The sequence below is a fragment of the Mobula hypostoma genome, chromosome 13 (genome assembly GCF_963921235.1).
Source record: "Mobula hypostoma chromosome 13, sMobHyp1.1, whole genome shotgun sequence".
NCBI lineage: Eukaryota > Metazoa > Chordata > Chondrichthyes > Myliobatiformes > Myliobatidae > Mobula > Mobula hypostoma.
The window spans coordinates 25,005,479-25,022,858 of record NC_086109.1 but is presented as its reverse complement, the minus strand read 5'-3'; the positions used below and the strand labels follow the sequence as shown (position 1 = coordinate 25,022,858).

Genomic DNA, 17,380 nt, shown 5'->3' with positions numbered 1-17,380 from the left:
TGTTTTCAAAGATCAAACATATAGAAATCCTTACTCAAATTTTCCCATAGAACTCTAAATACATAGAATGCTTCTGAAAACAAACCCATGAATTGTTTTTGATATTTGTCACAGAGTCTTCAAAGTTTAAAATAACATTGAATAATACGAGGAAAATGTCTGTATAGGCAAACATCCAAGTATTTAAACTGTGGCTTGATTAAAAAAAATATCTTGTTGAAATTTTGCTGCCTCTGCTGGTGTGTTGGCTTTCATGACTACATCTGTGACTACTGACTACAGATGAATGAACTACTGTTGTTATTTCTGTCACCCACTTGTTTTAGCTTGCTGAGAAATTGTTCCCGACTTCAGAATAATCAGTTTACAGAGAGTTCTCAGGAATGGAACCCTTATATATCCTGGGGAGTGCCTGGACTCAGACAGGAAAGGAGTAGAGGGAGATGAACCTAATGCGAGAAAATAGGTTTGAGTAGATAGGCATGATGGTTGACATGGACGAATGGGGGCCAAAGAGATAATTTCTCTGCTGTTCACCTTGAATACTTTGGTTTGGATTTTTCTTTACCTTCCAATTTTCATGCAAAACAAAGGTATCACTTTCCTGGATAAAAGTATGAGAAATCCACATTTCACAGGTAGGGTAGCAGTGAGTGTGACAGTATTACAGCTTGCAGTGTTCCAGAGTTCAAATCCCACACTGTTCTGCAAGGAGACTCTGTACATCCTCCCCAAGGAATGTGTGGGTTTTTTCTGGGCCCTTCAATGGTCCAAAGATGTATGGGGAAGGTTAATAGGTCACTGTAAAATTGTCCTGTGATTAAGCTTGGGTTAATTTGGTTTGTCGGAGTTGCTGTGGTGACACGGCTTGAGAGTCTACTCTGTGCTGTACTGCTAAATAAACAGGGTTACATACAGTATATTGGTTGCAGATCACCTTGTGGGTAGTTGACTCACAACAGTCCTTCACAAACACCAATGGAACGCACAATTTCCATGGAGATTAAGGTCTACAGGCATCTAGTTCATAGACTCTTGGATCAGAAAATTTTTTGAGAACGCTTCACTATTGGGAGTCTTCAACAGGGCAGCAGACAGCAGCATGTGATACTGCTTAGGAGTAAAGAAACCTGCTATTATAGCACTGAGCTGCAGTCTCGGTGAGATAGCACCTCAGATTAATTGTATTTTAGGTCTGTAGGGATGGTTTTGGAGTGAGAGAGGGGAAGTTAATGGTCAGTTTAGGGTTTAGGAAAGGGATGTGGAGGAATTAGAGGACATGCTAGTGTCTAAGCCTCCACTTTGCATTTGATGTTCAGCGACGAGGAAGTGGGGCATCCGTGGTCGGAGGTTGGGCCAGCAAACCAGCGAAGAGGAGGGCTGGTGGCCACCCCCCAGAATCAGTGAGATGTTTGCATGTTACGGTATCATGTTCTGTGTGGGCTGGAGGAACAAGGGCTGGTAAACCCTCGCTATCTATGCAAACTGACAAGACCAAAGATGGAGGCCTAGTGTTCAGGATCCTATCATTAGCAAGTCTGGAGGTCGCGGTCCAGTGTTTGGGATCCTGTTGTTAGCAAGTCTGGAGGTCGAGGCCCAGTGTTTGGGATCCTGTTGTTAGCAAGTCTGGAGGTCGAGGCCCAGTGTTTGGGATCCTGTTGTTAGCAAGTCTGGAGGTCGAGGCCCAGTGTTTGGGATCCTGTTGTTAGCAAGTCTGGAGGTCGAGGCCCAGTGTTTGGGATCCTGTTGTTAGCAAGTCTGGAGGTCGAGGCCCAGTGTTTGGGATCCTGTTGTTAGCAAGTCTGGAGGTCGAGGCCCAGTGTTTGGGATCCTGTTGTTAGCAAGTCTGGAGGTCGAGGCCCAGTGTTTGGGATCCTGTTGTTAGCAAGTCTGGAGGTCGAGGCCCAGTGTTTGGGATCCTGTTGTTAGCAAGTCTGGAGGTCGAGGCCCAGTGTTTGGGATCCTGTTGTTAGCAAGTCTGGAGGTCGAGGCTCAGTGTTCATTCATCATCAGCGAGGAACTTCCTTTTAAACTCCAAATCTGCCTATTAAATACAACCCACCCTCTGTGCAAAGGTTCCATCAACTCCATTTCACTCATAGTTACTTGTCCAAACCAAGATTAGGAAGAGGTTCTGGATGGGGTCTAAAAGAAATGCTGGCTTGATGCAATTAATACAAAGCATACAAGGGCTCCAAAAGAAATATCACCTCCTCCCAATTCAGGACTGAGTGAAGGAATAATGAAAATTGTGGACATTTTTGCTGAGTTTGCATTTAATCCCGAACTTAATTATCTCAAAAAATTTCTCTTTTCACCACACCCCCATGCCCTCCATGCCAGAGTGTCAACGACTTAACATCCATAAACGAGTCCAGGTCAGACGCTGCCTTTTGAAGGCTTAAAACAAGAAGTTAAACATCCCACAGCACAGACCATGCCAACAAAGCTGACTGCTTCAAGTGATCCGATTCCACTACTTTGGCCTGGCTCACACCGTCACCTTGTGCACAGCCACAGTGATGCTTCCATGTTTCCGTATCATGATATTCCTGTGGAAGGAATCAGAGTGAATGAATAAGGATGTCTGCAGGGTCTTGAAGCTACTTATTGTTAATGGAAATGCTGCTGAGTCTCCCAAATCCATTCACTACACAACTCTGGCACAGATTTTCCATCATTCATCAAGCTTCAGTGACAGTATGAATGTCCTGGTGCAGGGGTTCCCAAACTCTTTTTTAATGCCATGGAACAATACCATTTACAAGGGTTTTATGGACCCCTGCCCTAGTGAGAAACTTGTGGGTCCCAGATTTATTCCAATGATTGGACAGCACTACCCTCACTGCCAGTTGCACTTCAACAGCACTGCCCTTTAAATCAAGAGTTGACACCTTTGTCTTCTCCTCCATGGCACCATTCAGAGAACCAGGGGCTCTCTCCACACTCCCTGCCAGTAGTCATCTTGCCCAGGCTACTCAGCAATTACCCGCTCTTTACCACAACGCCTTTGGTCATTGCACAGAGCAAACTGAATTTCCCTCATCACCACCACACACAGCGTGCAACACACTTCCCAAAAATCATGCACGGTAAATTAGCATTAGAACTTCCCTTCACCCAGTGGCAGCCAATCATTCTCCACTTCCCTCTCACATCAGTTCACTCTTCTTGACGTCTAAATATCTAACGTTCTTTATCATGGTTATACCCCTATACCCCTATGCTACCAACGTGGTTCAAACAGTCTTGAAGGGGGGACCTCAACAGCTGCAGTTGCTCTGAAGTCACGGAGTGCTTTGCAAGATCTGCTGTAAGTGTGGGATTAGCTTCACTCTTGTCCACTTCAGTGAACGCTGACTTGGAAGAGCAGGAGGAATGAGCGAGGGCAAAGGCAGCAGCCGAGTTAATGCAACATGGGATGGGGTGCTAGGTGAAATATTGCAGAACTCCTGTAACCAAGTGTTGGGTTCAACATTAAAGTGTCGGCCTGAACCTTGAGCAGTTTGAGCCAAGGTCAAGGTGAGCCCATTTTCAACCACCTGCAACATACAGAGAGCGATAATGCAGCATTGCATCTGCTGCAAGACATGCAGTTAAAGAACATACATCTGTGGTTGCCTTTCCATTTGGTCTCTTCCTTCTCCAAAGATCTCTTTCTGCAATAGGACATGACATAGCACATGAGGAGTAAATACAAGCAGACTTTTCCCTCTGAGGTTGAGTGAGACCAGAACTAAGAGGTCATGAGTTTAGGATGCAAGGTGAATTATTTAAGGGGAACATGAGGGGGGAATATCTTCACTCAGAGGAAGGCGAGTGTGGGGCGAGTAGTGGATGCAGGTTCAATTTCAACATTTAAAGAGAAATTTGGATACAGGTTTCCCCCGTCATCCAAAGGTGCAGCATTCCTATGTAAGCCGAAATGTAAAGCGAAGAAGCAATTACCATTTATTTATAAGGGGAAATTTTGTGAGCATTCGCAGACCCCAAAATAACCTACCAAATCATGCCAAATAACACATAAAACCTAAAATAACAGTAACATATCATAAAAGCAGGAATGATATGATAAATACACAGCCTATATAAAGTAGAAATACTCCTCTACAACGATTGCCTGCACAGATCTCCGTAGCAAAAATCTCACGCAAGCGCTGTTGGCATAAACGCACTCTCCAGTAACCTTTAAACTATGAAGTTGCCAAATCTACCAAATAACACGTAAAAATACACAGCCTATATAAAGTAGAAATAATGTATGTACAGTGTAGTATCACTTACCAGAATTGGGAAAACAGCACCGAGCACACTGATGATGGTGTGTTAAACTGAGTCGTCGCAGGCTGGGTGGTGCAGTGGCCCCCACCCTCCAGGCCATCGACCCGATACATTGCCGCGAAGAACGCAGCGGTAGCCGGGAGGGACACAGCACATCGTTAAGAAAAATGCCGAAAAAAACATGCTAATTATGTGCCAGGTGGCACCTAATTAATTAGCATGTTTATTTCTGCTTTTTTCTTAACGACGTGCTGTGTGCCTCCCGGCTACCGCTGCATTCTTTGCGAGTCAGTACAAAGTATCTGTCCGGGGCCCAGGTGTTGGGGTGGTGGGACACGGGGGTGTCATCTCATGGTCGATCAGGGCAGGCAGCTCATCTTCTCCTATGACTGCCCGCCTCGATGTCGAAGGTCGAGGTTTGTCGTCTGCTGTGGCTGATGTGGAAGGCTTGCTTGACTGCTGAGCCTCGCGCATTTTTCTATCATACAGTTGTTTGTAAGCACTCAAACCATCCTGCAAATATCCCCTAAACCTACGTACCCTTTCAAAATTAAAGTCGTACTTTATCATTGCAGTGAAAATCTCACGCAGATGCTTCACTTTCTGCATTCGGTTTTGATTGTTTCCTCTTCCAATTGCATCAGCTCTTCATCTATCAGTTCTTGGTCATGGGATGCCAAAACCTCTTCAACATCATCTTCGTCAACTTCCACAAGCCAAACTCACTTTGTCCTTGCTTCGTTCACCACTATCAAAATGCTTAATTATGTCTAGTTCTACGCTAAGTGTAACACCCTTACTCTTTCAGGCTTTTCCGACACTTAGAACTCATCTTGCTAACGGCTGCTCAATGCAACATGTTATAAGCAATGCCATTCCAAATCCGGGGCAGAGCAGCTGCCTTTTATCGTGCGCTGATCTTTTATCGCGCGCTGCCTTTCTTCGTAACAGTGAAAACACCTTCTGAAAGCGAAAACAGGGTACTAATGTAGGTCTTTCATAACAGTGAGGTTTTGTAAAGCAAACGTTTGAAAAGCGAGGGACACCTGTAAGTACATGGATGGGAGGGATATGGTGGGTCAGTCAGATCGCAAGTTGGTGAGGCTAGGCAGATTTATAGGTCAGCATGGACTAGATGAGCTGAAAGGCTTGTTTCTGTGCTGTGACTCTGTATGACAAATGAACAGTAAGTTCTCCAATCACAGGTGGGGAAGCTTCCTTGGGATTTGTTGGTACAGGAATCCTTCAGAAAACAAATATATCCACTGACAATACTCAAAATCAACTTTCAAAGCCTCACCCGTTATCTGACTCCAGGCAAATCACAGGTACATCCGTTGGGTCTGTCGTCAGTTTTGCCGCTTGTTGTGCGAGGACGGAAACTACACCCGCATGTTCATCAATTAGCGACCCACGACCTGGAAAAAGCCGGAAGAAACAATTCAGATCGGACCAGGAATTTCACTGCCCGTTGCATCAGGCGACAGAACCACTAGAGGGCTGTAGTGGCAAAGGTTCTCAGAGGAGGAGCTGAATCAAGACATGGCAATACTGGTCAGTACTTTAGATGGGTGGAGGGATGCATAGCAGAGAAAGGTGGATGCTGGGCAAACAAGTCCAATTCTTATTTTTTTAATTTTATGTCCCAAGAATATACTGTATAAAGGGAGTATTTTATAAGGTTACCTCACAGAAGAGCCGTTAAATGTATTAATAACGAACTGCAGTTGAATTTAGACCCACAGTTTATCGCTTATAGGATTTCACGAAACAGTGTTAATTTTACTAATGCTAGCTCTAGAAAATGCAGAATTAACAAAAACAAGGAATAACTATTCTGAAGTTGACCAAGTGCATTTGAACTATAGCAAGTACCGCATTTGTTAACTACATCCCCTTCCCTAAACATACATACCCATACCCATATATTTCTTATTGTGATTGATAGTTTTTATTATGTATTGCAATGTACTGATGCTGCAAAACAACAAATTTCACAACATATGCCAGTGATATTAAACCTGATTCTGTGCCCTTGATCGGCTTCAGATTACACACAGCAACTTGAAACCTATGACTACATAGGTGCAAAGTTCTCATGCAAAGGCAATTTACATAATGTGCACATTATGGAGAAGGATCCTGCCTAGTAACTGAGTTGTGCTTAAAAATTTGCAGATCAGACATGGCAGGGCCATACCCAAAAATATGCAAGGCAAATATTTATTCATTTTCCACGATCTGAGTACAGCACGCAAGGTAAGCATTTACTGTTCACCAGAACTCTGGTAAAGGCACTTCCACAGAGCAATCTATTTCCAAATCAGTTTCATGTACAACTTGGCACAAAGTCTGCAACACATGGTGTGGCTTCTGCCTTTGTCCACTTTGGTAGTAGAGGGCACGGGAGGTGCTGTTGGACAAGTAAACGCAGTGCCATCACTGTGTAGTAGTGATAGAAATTAATGTTTCGATTGGGTGACTGAGTGCCAGTTAAACAGGCTTCTTTATCCTACATAGCAATGAGCTTCTGGCAAGTTGCTGATGGTGCAATCACCCATGCAAGTGAAGAGTATTCTAATATATTGGGGGTGGCACGATAGGGTTGCAGTTAGCATGATGCTATTACAGCACCAGCTCTGGCTTCCAGCTGGGTACAAGTTCCAGTCTGTAGCCGGCAGGAAGCCCAAGAAAAGATTATTCGGAAAAGTAGAATCATAACCCCTGTAAAGATGATGCAATTTGGCATACACACAGACTACGATCATTGAATTTATGATCAACTGCAGCCCAGTACTTACAGCCCAAGTTAAGGCCTTGTTCATCAGCACAGAGGACTCCTATAATTGCCGGATTCTTCATCCTGGAGAGTCAGAAATGAATGTTAGTCCTTCCAGTGCATTTCCCACAGTGACGATCCCTACTGGGCATTACCTAGGGTTTTACTAGCTGTTTCTCTCCAGCACCCCATTATGGCATTGTCTCATACTCCCATTCAACAGAGTTGTGCGTTCAACCTAAAATCATAAAATCATGCAGCATGCTGCATTTGTGCCAGCTACTTGATAGCTATACATCTGGCTGCTTCGCCTCTTTCTCCATAGCTCAGACATTTAAATATAATTGGTACCTCATACCTGTTTCTGCTGCTCTTACCGGCAGAATCGTTCCAATCTTAACATGTCCTGTATGAAAGAGCTCTAGCTGTTAACTAGTTTATCACCAGGCCCAACACATGCTGTGGGAAACAGCCCAAGACTGGTCACCCTTTTGAACATAATTCTCAATTACGGGTACTTTCATTAAACATAGGGAGGAGCAAGTTGGATGCAAGAGGATAATGGAACACACAATCTCTGAACAAACAGCACCTTCTTTCAGGAACTGGCCAGGTCACTGAAGCTTTGGGGCAGAAGCCACACATGTAGTGGCACTGTGCTGCCCATTTCACAGAGGCATAACTTCCCTGCTTTGCACAATATATCTCCAAACTCCATATATTTTAGCCTATCAGCTTGTAATCTTCATTGATATGAATGTACAAACCATCCCTATAGCACTGCTCTGTACCATTCTTTAAAAATAATTTATAGTGCATATCGAAACAGGAAGTATCAGAAAAGACTGCAGGTGCTGGAAATCTGGAACAACACACATAAAAAGCCCAATGAAGGGCCCTAGCCTGAAACGTGGACTGTTCATTTCCTTCCATTGATGCTGCCTGATCTGCGAAGCTCCTCTAGCATTTTGTGTGTGTTGAACAGGATATGTCATAACCACGAGATATAAATGTGAAAGTGGGATTAAACTTAAATAGTATACTTTGGTCATGCGGACACAACGATGCAAATATCCTGTGTCTGCGTTCCTAATGTCAATTTATGAAACTATGAAAGCCATAAAAATGGTTACTAGTCAGTCCTTCCCTAGAGTACACAGCATATATCAAATATTAATGGGCATAGCTTTAAGGAAAGGAGGAGAAAGGTTAAAGGAGATATATGGGGTTTTAAGTTTTGTTTTTACAGTGTTGCTTGGACTGCATTGCCAGGCCTAGCCATCTCTCCCCTTTCTCATCCTAACAATAGATCTCAACCCAAAACGTCAACTGTCCATTTCCCTCAATAAATGTTGCCTGAGCCACTGAGTTCTTCCAGCATTTGTGTTTTATTCTGTCATTGTTCATTTAGTCTGAACTTAGGTACAATATAATTTTATGTAATTTATATTTCCGTTTGTAATATACCGTACTGCTTCAAAAAACTAACTTCAATGGCTTTCATGCCCGTATAACAATAAACTGGACTTCCAAGCTACTGAGTATCAACATAAGAAGATGTCTCAGCTTCAACTGCTGAAGGAAGGAAGTGTTTGCCATATTCTCTGACACTGGAACAGTTTCCGACCCAGACTCCAGCCATCTCTTTAATACAGGGGTTGTGGTGTCCCTGTAGCAAAAGCCTTCAGACCATTCTAGGAGCCGGCAGCATCGGCCCTCTTCTAGAGCTAATAAAGCGGGCTCGCCTTAGTGCACCATCGGCAGCAAATAGCTCAGCAGCCCACAAGGTGGAACCAGGCCGATCTAGAGGCCCGGCCCCAGAACTCTGCGAGCGAAAAGGTGGTAGGAGCGGGCCGACCAGGGCTCGGGAATGTCGGGCACGAACCGAACTCTAGGTCGGGGCCCCAGAGACCACGGGAGAGCCAGGCTCACTCACGTTTCCCGCAGCTGCTGCTCCAAAACCGCCTCCATCCTAAACTCAAGCGATTCCGGTTCCAGATCACATGATCCGCCGCAACTGATCACATGACGCCGAATTGATAATAGGCGGAGCGAGGACCGGAGGCTCGTGATATCTTCCTTGTCCTTTTCGACCTCCTTTTCTTTTCAGTTTTCTCTTCCTTCACTTGAATAAAAATATATGTACTGTGGAAGGCAACACAGAAAAGGCAGCGAATAATTTAAACGATATTTTGGACAGTGTTAATGCACAAAAGGGAGTTGGCTTCCTTTTCAGTCACTGAAAGCAAATGTTCTGGTCGATCGAGCAGCTGAGAAGGCAGTTCTATTGCAAGAGGTCGTATATAGAGGAACAGGGATGTCTTGTCACAGTTTTTCAGACTGTAACATTTGTCGTGGACCTTTCTGCGTAACTCTCCAACCACACAGGTTTAGTTATTACGAGACCCAAGTATTTCGTCAGGAGTCCCCATGGATGTTAACTCTCCTCGCCAAACCTACCTGACCAAAAGAATGGGAGTTAACGATCACCATTCGACAACCAGCCTCACCTAGTACCGTGGCCAGAGCATCACCATAGGTTAAATACAGAGTATTTCTCTTTATAGTGTTCCATTAAGCATTGTAAGGATGGATACTACATGGGGTAGTTGTACCTGATACAAAATGACGTCCCATATGACAGATTAGACCTAATGAAGCTCCCTTAACCATCAATATTTCCAAGGCAGCTGTAGCATGAATTAGATACAAAAGAATGCCTCGTGCAATACTCCTTCAAATACTTTAAAAGCAGGTACCACAATGATAAGATTAGAATCAGGTTTAATATCACTAGCATGTGTCGTGAAATTTGTTGTCTTTGGGGCAGCAGTACAATGCAATACATAATAACTGAGGGGAAAAAACTATATATAAAACAGTTAAATTGAATAAACAGTATAAAAATAAAAATAAAGTAGTGAGGTAGTGTTCATCGGTTCAATGTCCATTCAGAAATCAGATGGCAGACGGGACAAAGCTGTTCCTGAATCCTACAGTGTGTTTCTTCAGACTTTTGACCCTCCTTCCTGATGGTAGCAATGAGAACAGGGCACCCTTAATGATGGATGCGGCCTTTTTGAGGCATTGCTCCTTGAAGATGCCCTGGATACTACAGAGGCTACTGCCCACGATGGAGCTGACTAGTTTTACAGCTCTCTGCACTACCTCTACACTATTTCATTAATCACTTGCAAGAAGCTATAGCACATAAGGTGCTAAGGAGAGGAAAATCTCCTTCCTTCCCATCAGGCAAGTCACGGAAAGCACAATTAAATATAGGGTCAAACTCTCACTGCACTTGTCTAACAAATACAGTATTCAACAGATACTCCATATTTGCATACAGATTGCTCTCCCATTCCCTGGCTGCATAAACCAGCCCCAATCCTAGAAAAAAGAAGCATGCTTTTGTTTACTTTCAACTTTATCTCCCGAATACTCCTGCAGTTGAAATCCCAGTTAGTATCGAAATATCTATGCATTTAAGGGGCTGAGATAGTTCTGCCTCAGCTCACATAGGAATTCTGCAGCCAGCAGACAGAAGAGATTCTATCCATGACAGCACAAAGGATGGGGTTGTGGAGGAAGATGTGGCGAAGGGTTAAAGTCATGGAGTATTGCAGTATGGATACTGGCCTTTTGGCTCTTACAAATCCCAGTCAACCACCGTACCCATCCAGCTAGCCCCAATTTCCTGCGTTCAGCCCATATCCCACTAAACCCACCCCTCCATTTACCTATTCAAGTGGTTTTTAAATGATACTATTGACCTGCCTCAACCACTTCCTCTAGCTGCTCGTTCCATGCAGGACCTTGATTAAGGTCTTGCTGATGCCCAAGTAGACAAGATCCATTGCTCTGCTCTCATGCACCTATTGTTTACTTCTTTAAAAAAAATTCTAAACGTTTCCTCAGTCATGACTTCTCATGCACAAAACCATGCTGACTCCTCCTAATCAGACTGTATCTATCCAAATACTGTCCTTTAGAATTCCCTCCAGAAGCTTCAGTCTAACCAGCCTGTTGTTCCCTGGATTGTCCTTGCTCCCTTTTTAAGCAGCGTAACATTAGCCACTTTCCAGTCTTCGGGAACTTCACCAGTAGCCCACAAGGACCTCTGCAAATTTCTCTGGAGCCTCCCATAAAGTCTGAGGGCGTACTCAGTCAGGCCTTGCGGAATTATTCACCTTATTGCGCTCTAAGGCTGCAAGTACCTCTGACAAGAGAAAATCTGCAGATGCTGGAAATCTGAGAAACACACACAAAATGCTGGAGGAACTCAGCCAGCCAGACAGCATAAGCAGGAAAAGGGTTTTGGGCCAAAACATTGACTGCACATTTTTCCATAGATGCTGCCTGGCCTGCCGAGTTCCTCCAGCATTTTGTGTGTGTTGCAAGTACCTCTGCCCTATTTATGTGAATTTCCTTCAAAAGATCTCCACTTGTCTCCCTTATCTTTGAGCAACCATGAGTAAAAATCCCAGTTATCTCCTACTGCTCAAGACATAGGTGACCCTGATGATCTCTAAGGTGACCTACACTCTCCCTAGCCATCTTTTTACTTTTAATATGGCTATAGAGCCGTCTCAAAGAATTACACTGAACCAGAACAACCAGGTGGAAGGATCAAACCCTCAGGTTAGATTCATTGGAAATGTCAAACATTGTAATAGATCAATTTTATTTATTTCAACAAACAAGACGGCCTCTTTTCACAATGCCCATGGAGGGTTTTAGAAATAATTTCTGTTTGGCACTATCCTATGGTAAATTAAATCAATAAATAACTCTCCCTCAAGTCAAAGAGGTTATCAAAACACTGAGCATTATTGTAGTTGTTAAACATGGAGAAAATGGACTCATATATCTCAAATAATTGGAAGTTCTTTTTAATGGAAATTCATTAATTAATTGCTTACCCTTTCGACCAACTGACTCTCATGATGGAGCTTTGTGATTGAGATGATCCTGGTAGATGGACTGAGAGCAGTAACGTATGTTAGATTTTAATCAGAAATCTCTCTCGGGAGAACTTAATGTTTTGCATAACTCAGCATGTTCTTTTAAAATCTTTCTAATTTGTTTTAGAGAGCAGTTGCTTAGTTCATCAGCACACAAAACAATGTGTCTACTACTAGAATGTGGCCTAAGTATTAAAATGTCATCCATTTTTGTTCTTTTTCAGATAGATTATCTTTGTCACATGTACATTGAAACCTACAGTGAAATGTATTGTTTGCATCAAATCAAATCCGCTAGGATTGTGTTGGGCAGCGTGCAAGTTTTACCATGCTTCTGGCATGCTCACAGCTCACTAACCCTGACCGTATGTCTTTGGAATGTAGCAGGAAACTGGAGCTCCTGGAGAAAACCCTCATGTTCATGGGCAGAATGTACAAACCCCTTGCAGACAGCGACAGGAATCGAACCCTAATCTTACAGCTAGTGCAGTAAAGTGTTAGGCTAACATCTATGCCACTGTGCTGCTGTTTTTCCCCATCCTCTTCCATCTCCAGCTTCGCTACCTTAAGATAGGTTTTGGTGCCTACAGGCAGAAGCATTGGCACTGAATCTATAGTTTTGATGCTCACTCGCAGTCAGCTCCTCCGTTCTTGAAAGAGAGGTGCTAATAGGTGATAATACCTCTACCTGTTCCGTGACTGTTTACCTCTAATCATCCAGTGCCTATCCACACCGCTCTAGAAATCCCTCAGTGCCCATTAATAACTCATCTGCAATTCCTCAGTGTTTGCCACTGTCTCATTTGAAATTCCTCAGTTCTCTCTAACTCCCTCCCTGAATCCCATGTTGCCCCTTCAAAATCAAAGTGAGTTTATTGTTACATTGCACAAGTACGTGTAGGCACAGATGCAATGAAAAACTTACATGCAGCAGCGTTGCAGGCACATAGTGACAAATACACAGCATTCGAAAGAGAAACATAAATTATTCACTTGTTGTATAGGAAAGAGCACAATTACAATAAAATGGAATGCCATCTGAAAGATGGCACCTCCGTCACTGAAGTACACCTTCAGTAATGTTGACGTAGATTAGAATGAAAGATTTACATTTGTATTCGGGTCTCTAAAGAAGATGCTGAGAATGTTGCTACTGGGAAGGTAGCAGTGGACTTTCACCTCATGGCTTTGCTGTTATGTGTTTATAACACCATAAAGCAGTGAGATCCAGGATATTGATCTGGTAAAAATAAATATATGTTCAACAACATAAATCATAAGCTGGCCGGTGATGTCGTAGCATCCACACCGGACGTCGAGGCAAGTGGTCCCGGGCTCGAATCCAGCTCGCTCGTTGCATGCTTTCCATCCGTGCTGGTTTGAGCGTCAAGCTAGCAACTTGGCCTCGTGAAAAAACAGACAAAATGCTCAAGAAATGGGAAGGTTCCACCCCAATGTGCCACAGGCCATGAAGAGGAGCAACAAAACAAGTCATGGTGGGTTTTCTTTACTATTCTGGCCTCTTGGTGTCAAAAATTGTAGGATGAGTTCGTAGCACATTTGGACAATGTTGAATATTTCTATGTCAGAGTCAATAAAAGTATTGACATTGCTGGCTGTAATGTAGAATCCATTTATACTGATCTTATACAAAGAAGTAAAACCCATTTATGCAGATATGATATTCTTTGTTTATGAATGTTATTTAGAACAGTTTGTCTTCTGACTCTGAATAGCAATCTGAGCATTTCTAATATTCCTAAGGAACAGTGGTGCTTTGAGCAATGCCATTTACCTTTCTAGGAGTGGCACTGTTCAAGCGGTTGCTTTGTCCAGGATGGTGGCAATCTTCCCTACAGTGTTGGGTCTGCACTCATCGCTCACCATTTAGCAAAAAGACTTTGGGACATCAGGAGGTGAGTCACTCATCACAGGATACCCAACATCTGAATTATTCTTGTAGCCATGGTATATACGTGGCTGATCCAGTTGAACTTCTATTCATTATTGACCTCCAGAATGTTGATTGCAGAGAAGTTAATAAAATATAATTCAAAATGCATGTAATATGCAGCACAAGTAAATGGTAAACAGTAAGTAGCTCAGCCACACTGTCTACTACTACTACGTCGACTCAGGCCTAGTGGGCCAGCATCAGGCACGATGACGGACTCTCCACTTCTCCCTCTCCCTCATCTGTGTGTTCAGTTCATCCACATTAGCCGCGCTGCTGTCTTCTAGGAGCGTGTTGACCATAGTCTTCGGAGGGCGCCCAGGGCTCATCCTCCCATGCTTGGGCTCCCATATGATGACAGGCTGGCAGGTAGCTCCAGGTGGCGTAGACAGTGCCCGGTTAGTTGCAGTCTTCTCGCCTCGATTTTAGTAGTGAGCATCGGTAGGTAGCACTGTCCCTTACTGACATCTCGCTGGGCTGAAACACAGACAAGTTCTATGAAAGCCAGAAGGCTCTGAGATGATGATTTTCAGAGGCACTTGATGCCTGTCTTGCTGTGTGCCCCTGGGACCAGCCTGTAGATCAGAGAATCATCTGTTATGTGGCTGCTGGGGATAAACCAGAACACAGACCCTTGCATCCTTGTCCAGGGCTGTCAGAGGTTACAGGGGGACATCAATAAGATGCAAAACTGAGCTGAGAAGTGGCAGATGGAGTTCAACCCAGATAAGTGTGAGGTGGATCATTTTGGTAGGTCAAATATGATGGCAGAATATAGAATTAACGGTAAGACTCTTGGCAGTGAGAAGGATCAGAGGGATCTTGGGATTCAAGTCCATAGGACACTCAAAGCTGCTGCGCGGGTTGACTGTGTGGTTAAGAAGGCATACAGTGTATTGGCCTTCATCAACTGTGGGATTGAGTTCAAGAGCCGAGAGGTAATGTTACAGCTGTATAGGACCCTGGTCAGACCCCACTTGGGGTACCGTGTTCAGTTCTGGTCACCTCACTACAGGAAGGATATAGAAACTATAGAAAGGGTATAGAGGAGATTTACAAGGATTGGGGAACACGCCTTATGAGAGTAGGTTGGGTGAGCTTGGCCTTTTCTCCTTGGAGCAATGGAGGATGAGAGGTGACTTGATGGAGGTGTATAAGATGATGAGAGGCATTGACCATGTGGATAGTCAGAGGCTTTTCCCCAAGGCTGAAATGGCTAACACGAGAGGGCGCAGTTTTAAGGTGCTTGGAAGTAGATACAGAGGAAATATCGGGGCAAGTTTTTTACGCAGAGAGCGGTGAGTACGTGGAATGGGCTGCTGGCAATGGTGGTGGAGGCGGATACAATAGTGTCTTTTATGAGACTCCTGGATAGGTACATGGAGCTTAGAAAAGTAAAGGGCTATGGGTAACCTTAGGTAATTTCTAAAGTAAGTACATATTTGGCACAGAATCGTGGGCCAAAGGGCCTGTATTGTGCTGTAGGTTCTCTATGTTTCTATGGTTTCTATATTTCTATGTTTCTACGTCCCCTGCCTGCCTTCTAGACCTCTTGTAGGAGGCAGTGATCAGAGAAGAACATCACATGATGTCAGTGGATCTGGCTTTGTCTGCCTTCAACACAATGAGGAAGTCTGGCTGCCCCGTCCAGTCCAAGTGCACCGTGGCTCTGCTCTTCCTGCAGGGGTGCAGAAGTTGTCACTCAACTTTGAATTGTTAATTGTTTCTATCAGGAGTCTGGATCTGCTGACTAATCTCCTGTCTGCACTGTCAGATTGTCCAAATGCATTGATGCTGCATTTGAATGGAAAAAAGATTGGAAGGGACATCACCAGCAGCGATGGAAACTACTGGAGGATTCTAGCCACTTGCTCTGCATGGGTGAGGTGTACACACCAGGCTGCCATAGCAGCATAAGGTTACACTTCTACAGCCTGGGGCATCAGAGTTTGAATTCCTATGCTGGCATTGTCTGTAAGGAGTTTGTATGTTCTCTCTGTGACCGTGTGGGTTTCCTTCTGGTGCTCTGGTTTCCTCCCACAGTCCAAAGATGGATCAGTTGGTAGGTTAATAGGGCATTATATTTTTTTCCTGTGATTAGGCTAAGGATAAATAGGTAAGTTCCTGGGCAACACCACTTGTTGGGCTGGAATAAATGAACTTTCTTACTTAATTTATTTAACTGTGTTCCACAATGTATCTCCAAACAAATAAATCAAACGTAGCCATAGTGGATTGTTATAGTACTTTATGTCTGCCACAAGGAGTGGCCCACCCACCATCTATTTGACTTCAGTGATTGGGAAGTTCCCTTTCTGCAGCAGATACCCAAGTTGGATATGCGATTATCATTGCAATCTCTCGACCTTTTGGATAAACCTCGGGACCAACATTGCAACCACTTCTGATCGTGGAGATGTGGCAGGCCCCACTCCTGGAGAAAGATTATATCTGCCTTGACAAGGTATTAACACATCAGAGTTCTCTTCACACTGCACAGTTTTAGGGTTACCAATTTCATCTCCATACGTATTTGAGTTCAGGGATCACAAATGCAATCCATTGTCAATTGCCCTGTGTCCTTATACCAACAGCCTTGGTGAACTGTTTCATTTTTTAGGCTCAGGTATTGGGATGCTCTCCGCCAGGTTGTGAGGTCAGTTGTAATGATGCTCATGGGGTCACTTGGGGGAAATTGGTCCGTTGATTTTGGAGAAGTTGGTAAGTCATTCAGTGTTCAGGGTAGTTGGTTAGAATTCCTCTTATCAGAGACAGTCAATGTTTTCTCGGTCTTTCAATGTGCAGCTATGGATGGGTTCATTTGCTGAGAAGTTGCCATTATAACTGAAGACTGTACAATTCATTGTAGAGGAGACTGTGGACAGTACAAATGAAATACTTGAATTGTGGTTTTACTCAAAAGGAATATATGGTGCCCTGCACAAAAGAACTCGAAGAAAGGGTAGGTTTTGCATTTCCAATGTGATATGAAAGACCTTTTATGCAGTTTATCTGGGGATGACCTATCTACCTTGTATATTTATTCCTTTTCATCCAATTATGTTGCGAAGTTATGAACACTCTGATCTGATTTATGTAGTTTATGATAGAGCATCTTGACTGCCTCTAACATTTTCTGTTCCACTCCGTGGGAAGTCTTGCAAGCCTGCTATCAGAAGCTATCGACATAACAATGGAAGAGACAAAGAATGGGTCTTTTGTCAGGACTCTCAACTTATCTTCACAGACAGAATGTTCTTTGTCTGAATCATGAAAACTTGAAAGAAAGGGAATCATCCTGATAAATGCTGGAACGTCAATATATTCAATGCTCTGCACTTTGAAGGGAGAATGTTATCAGAATCCGACCCAGGATTCTGCGAAGAAGAACTTGGATTACCA

The 17,380-nt window shown here is 43.7% G+C and overlaps 1 protein-coding gene across 1 annotated transcript; it reads right to left on the bottom strand.

Moving 5' to 3' along the window:
• Positions 1-1,702: 1,702 nt before the first annotated feature.
• On the bottom strand, positions 1,703-9,092 carry lamtor5 (late endosomal/lysosomal adaptor, MAPK and MTOR activator 5). The gene is made up of 4 exons (XM_063065462.1): positions 8,997-9,092; positions 7,083-7,144; positions 5,582-5,699; positions 1,703-2,552 (listed from the first exon to the last, which is right to left on the bottom strand). The coding sequence occupies exons 1-4, from the start codon at positions 9,029-9,031 to the stop codon at positions 2,492-2,494; spliced, it is 276 nt and encodes a 91-aa protein (XP_062921532.1). The 5' UTR covers positions 9,032-9,092; the 3' UTR covers positions 1,703-2,491.
• Positions 9,093-17,380: the final 8,288 nt, after the last annotated feature.

Coding starts and splice junctions, on each gene's coding strand:
- lamtor5 (XM_063065462.1), bottom strand. CDS start 9,031: ATGGAGGCGGTTTTGGAGCAGCAGCTGCGGGAAAC. Junction 5,700..7,082: donor ACAAGGCCTTAACTTGGGCT/GTAAGTACTGGG, acceptor GGCTTTTTCCAG/GTCGTGGGTCGCTAATTGAT. Junction 2,553..5,581: donor TGCCTGGAGTCAGATAACGG/GTGAGGCTTTGA, acceptor TTCCTTCCACAG/GAATATCATGATACGGAAAC.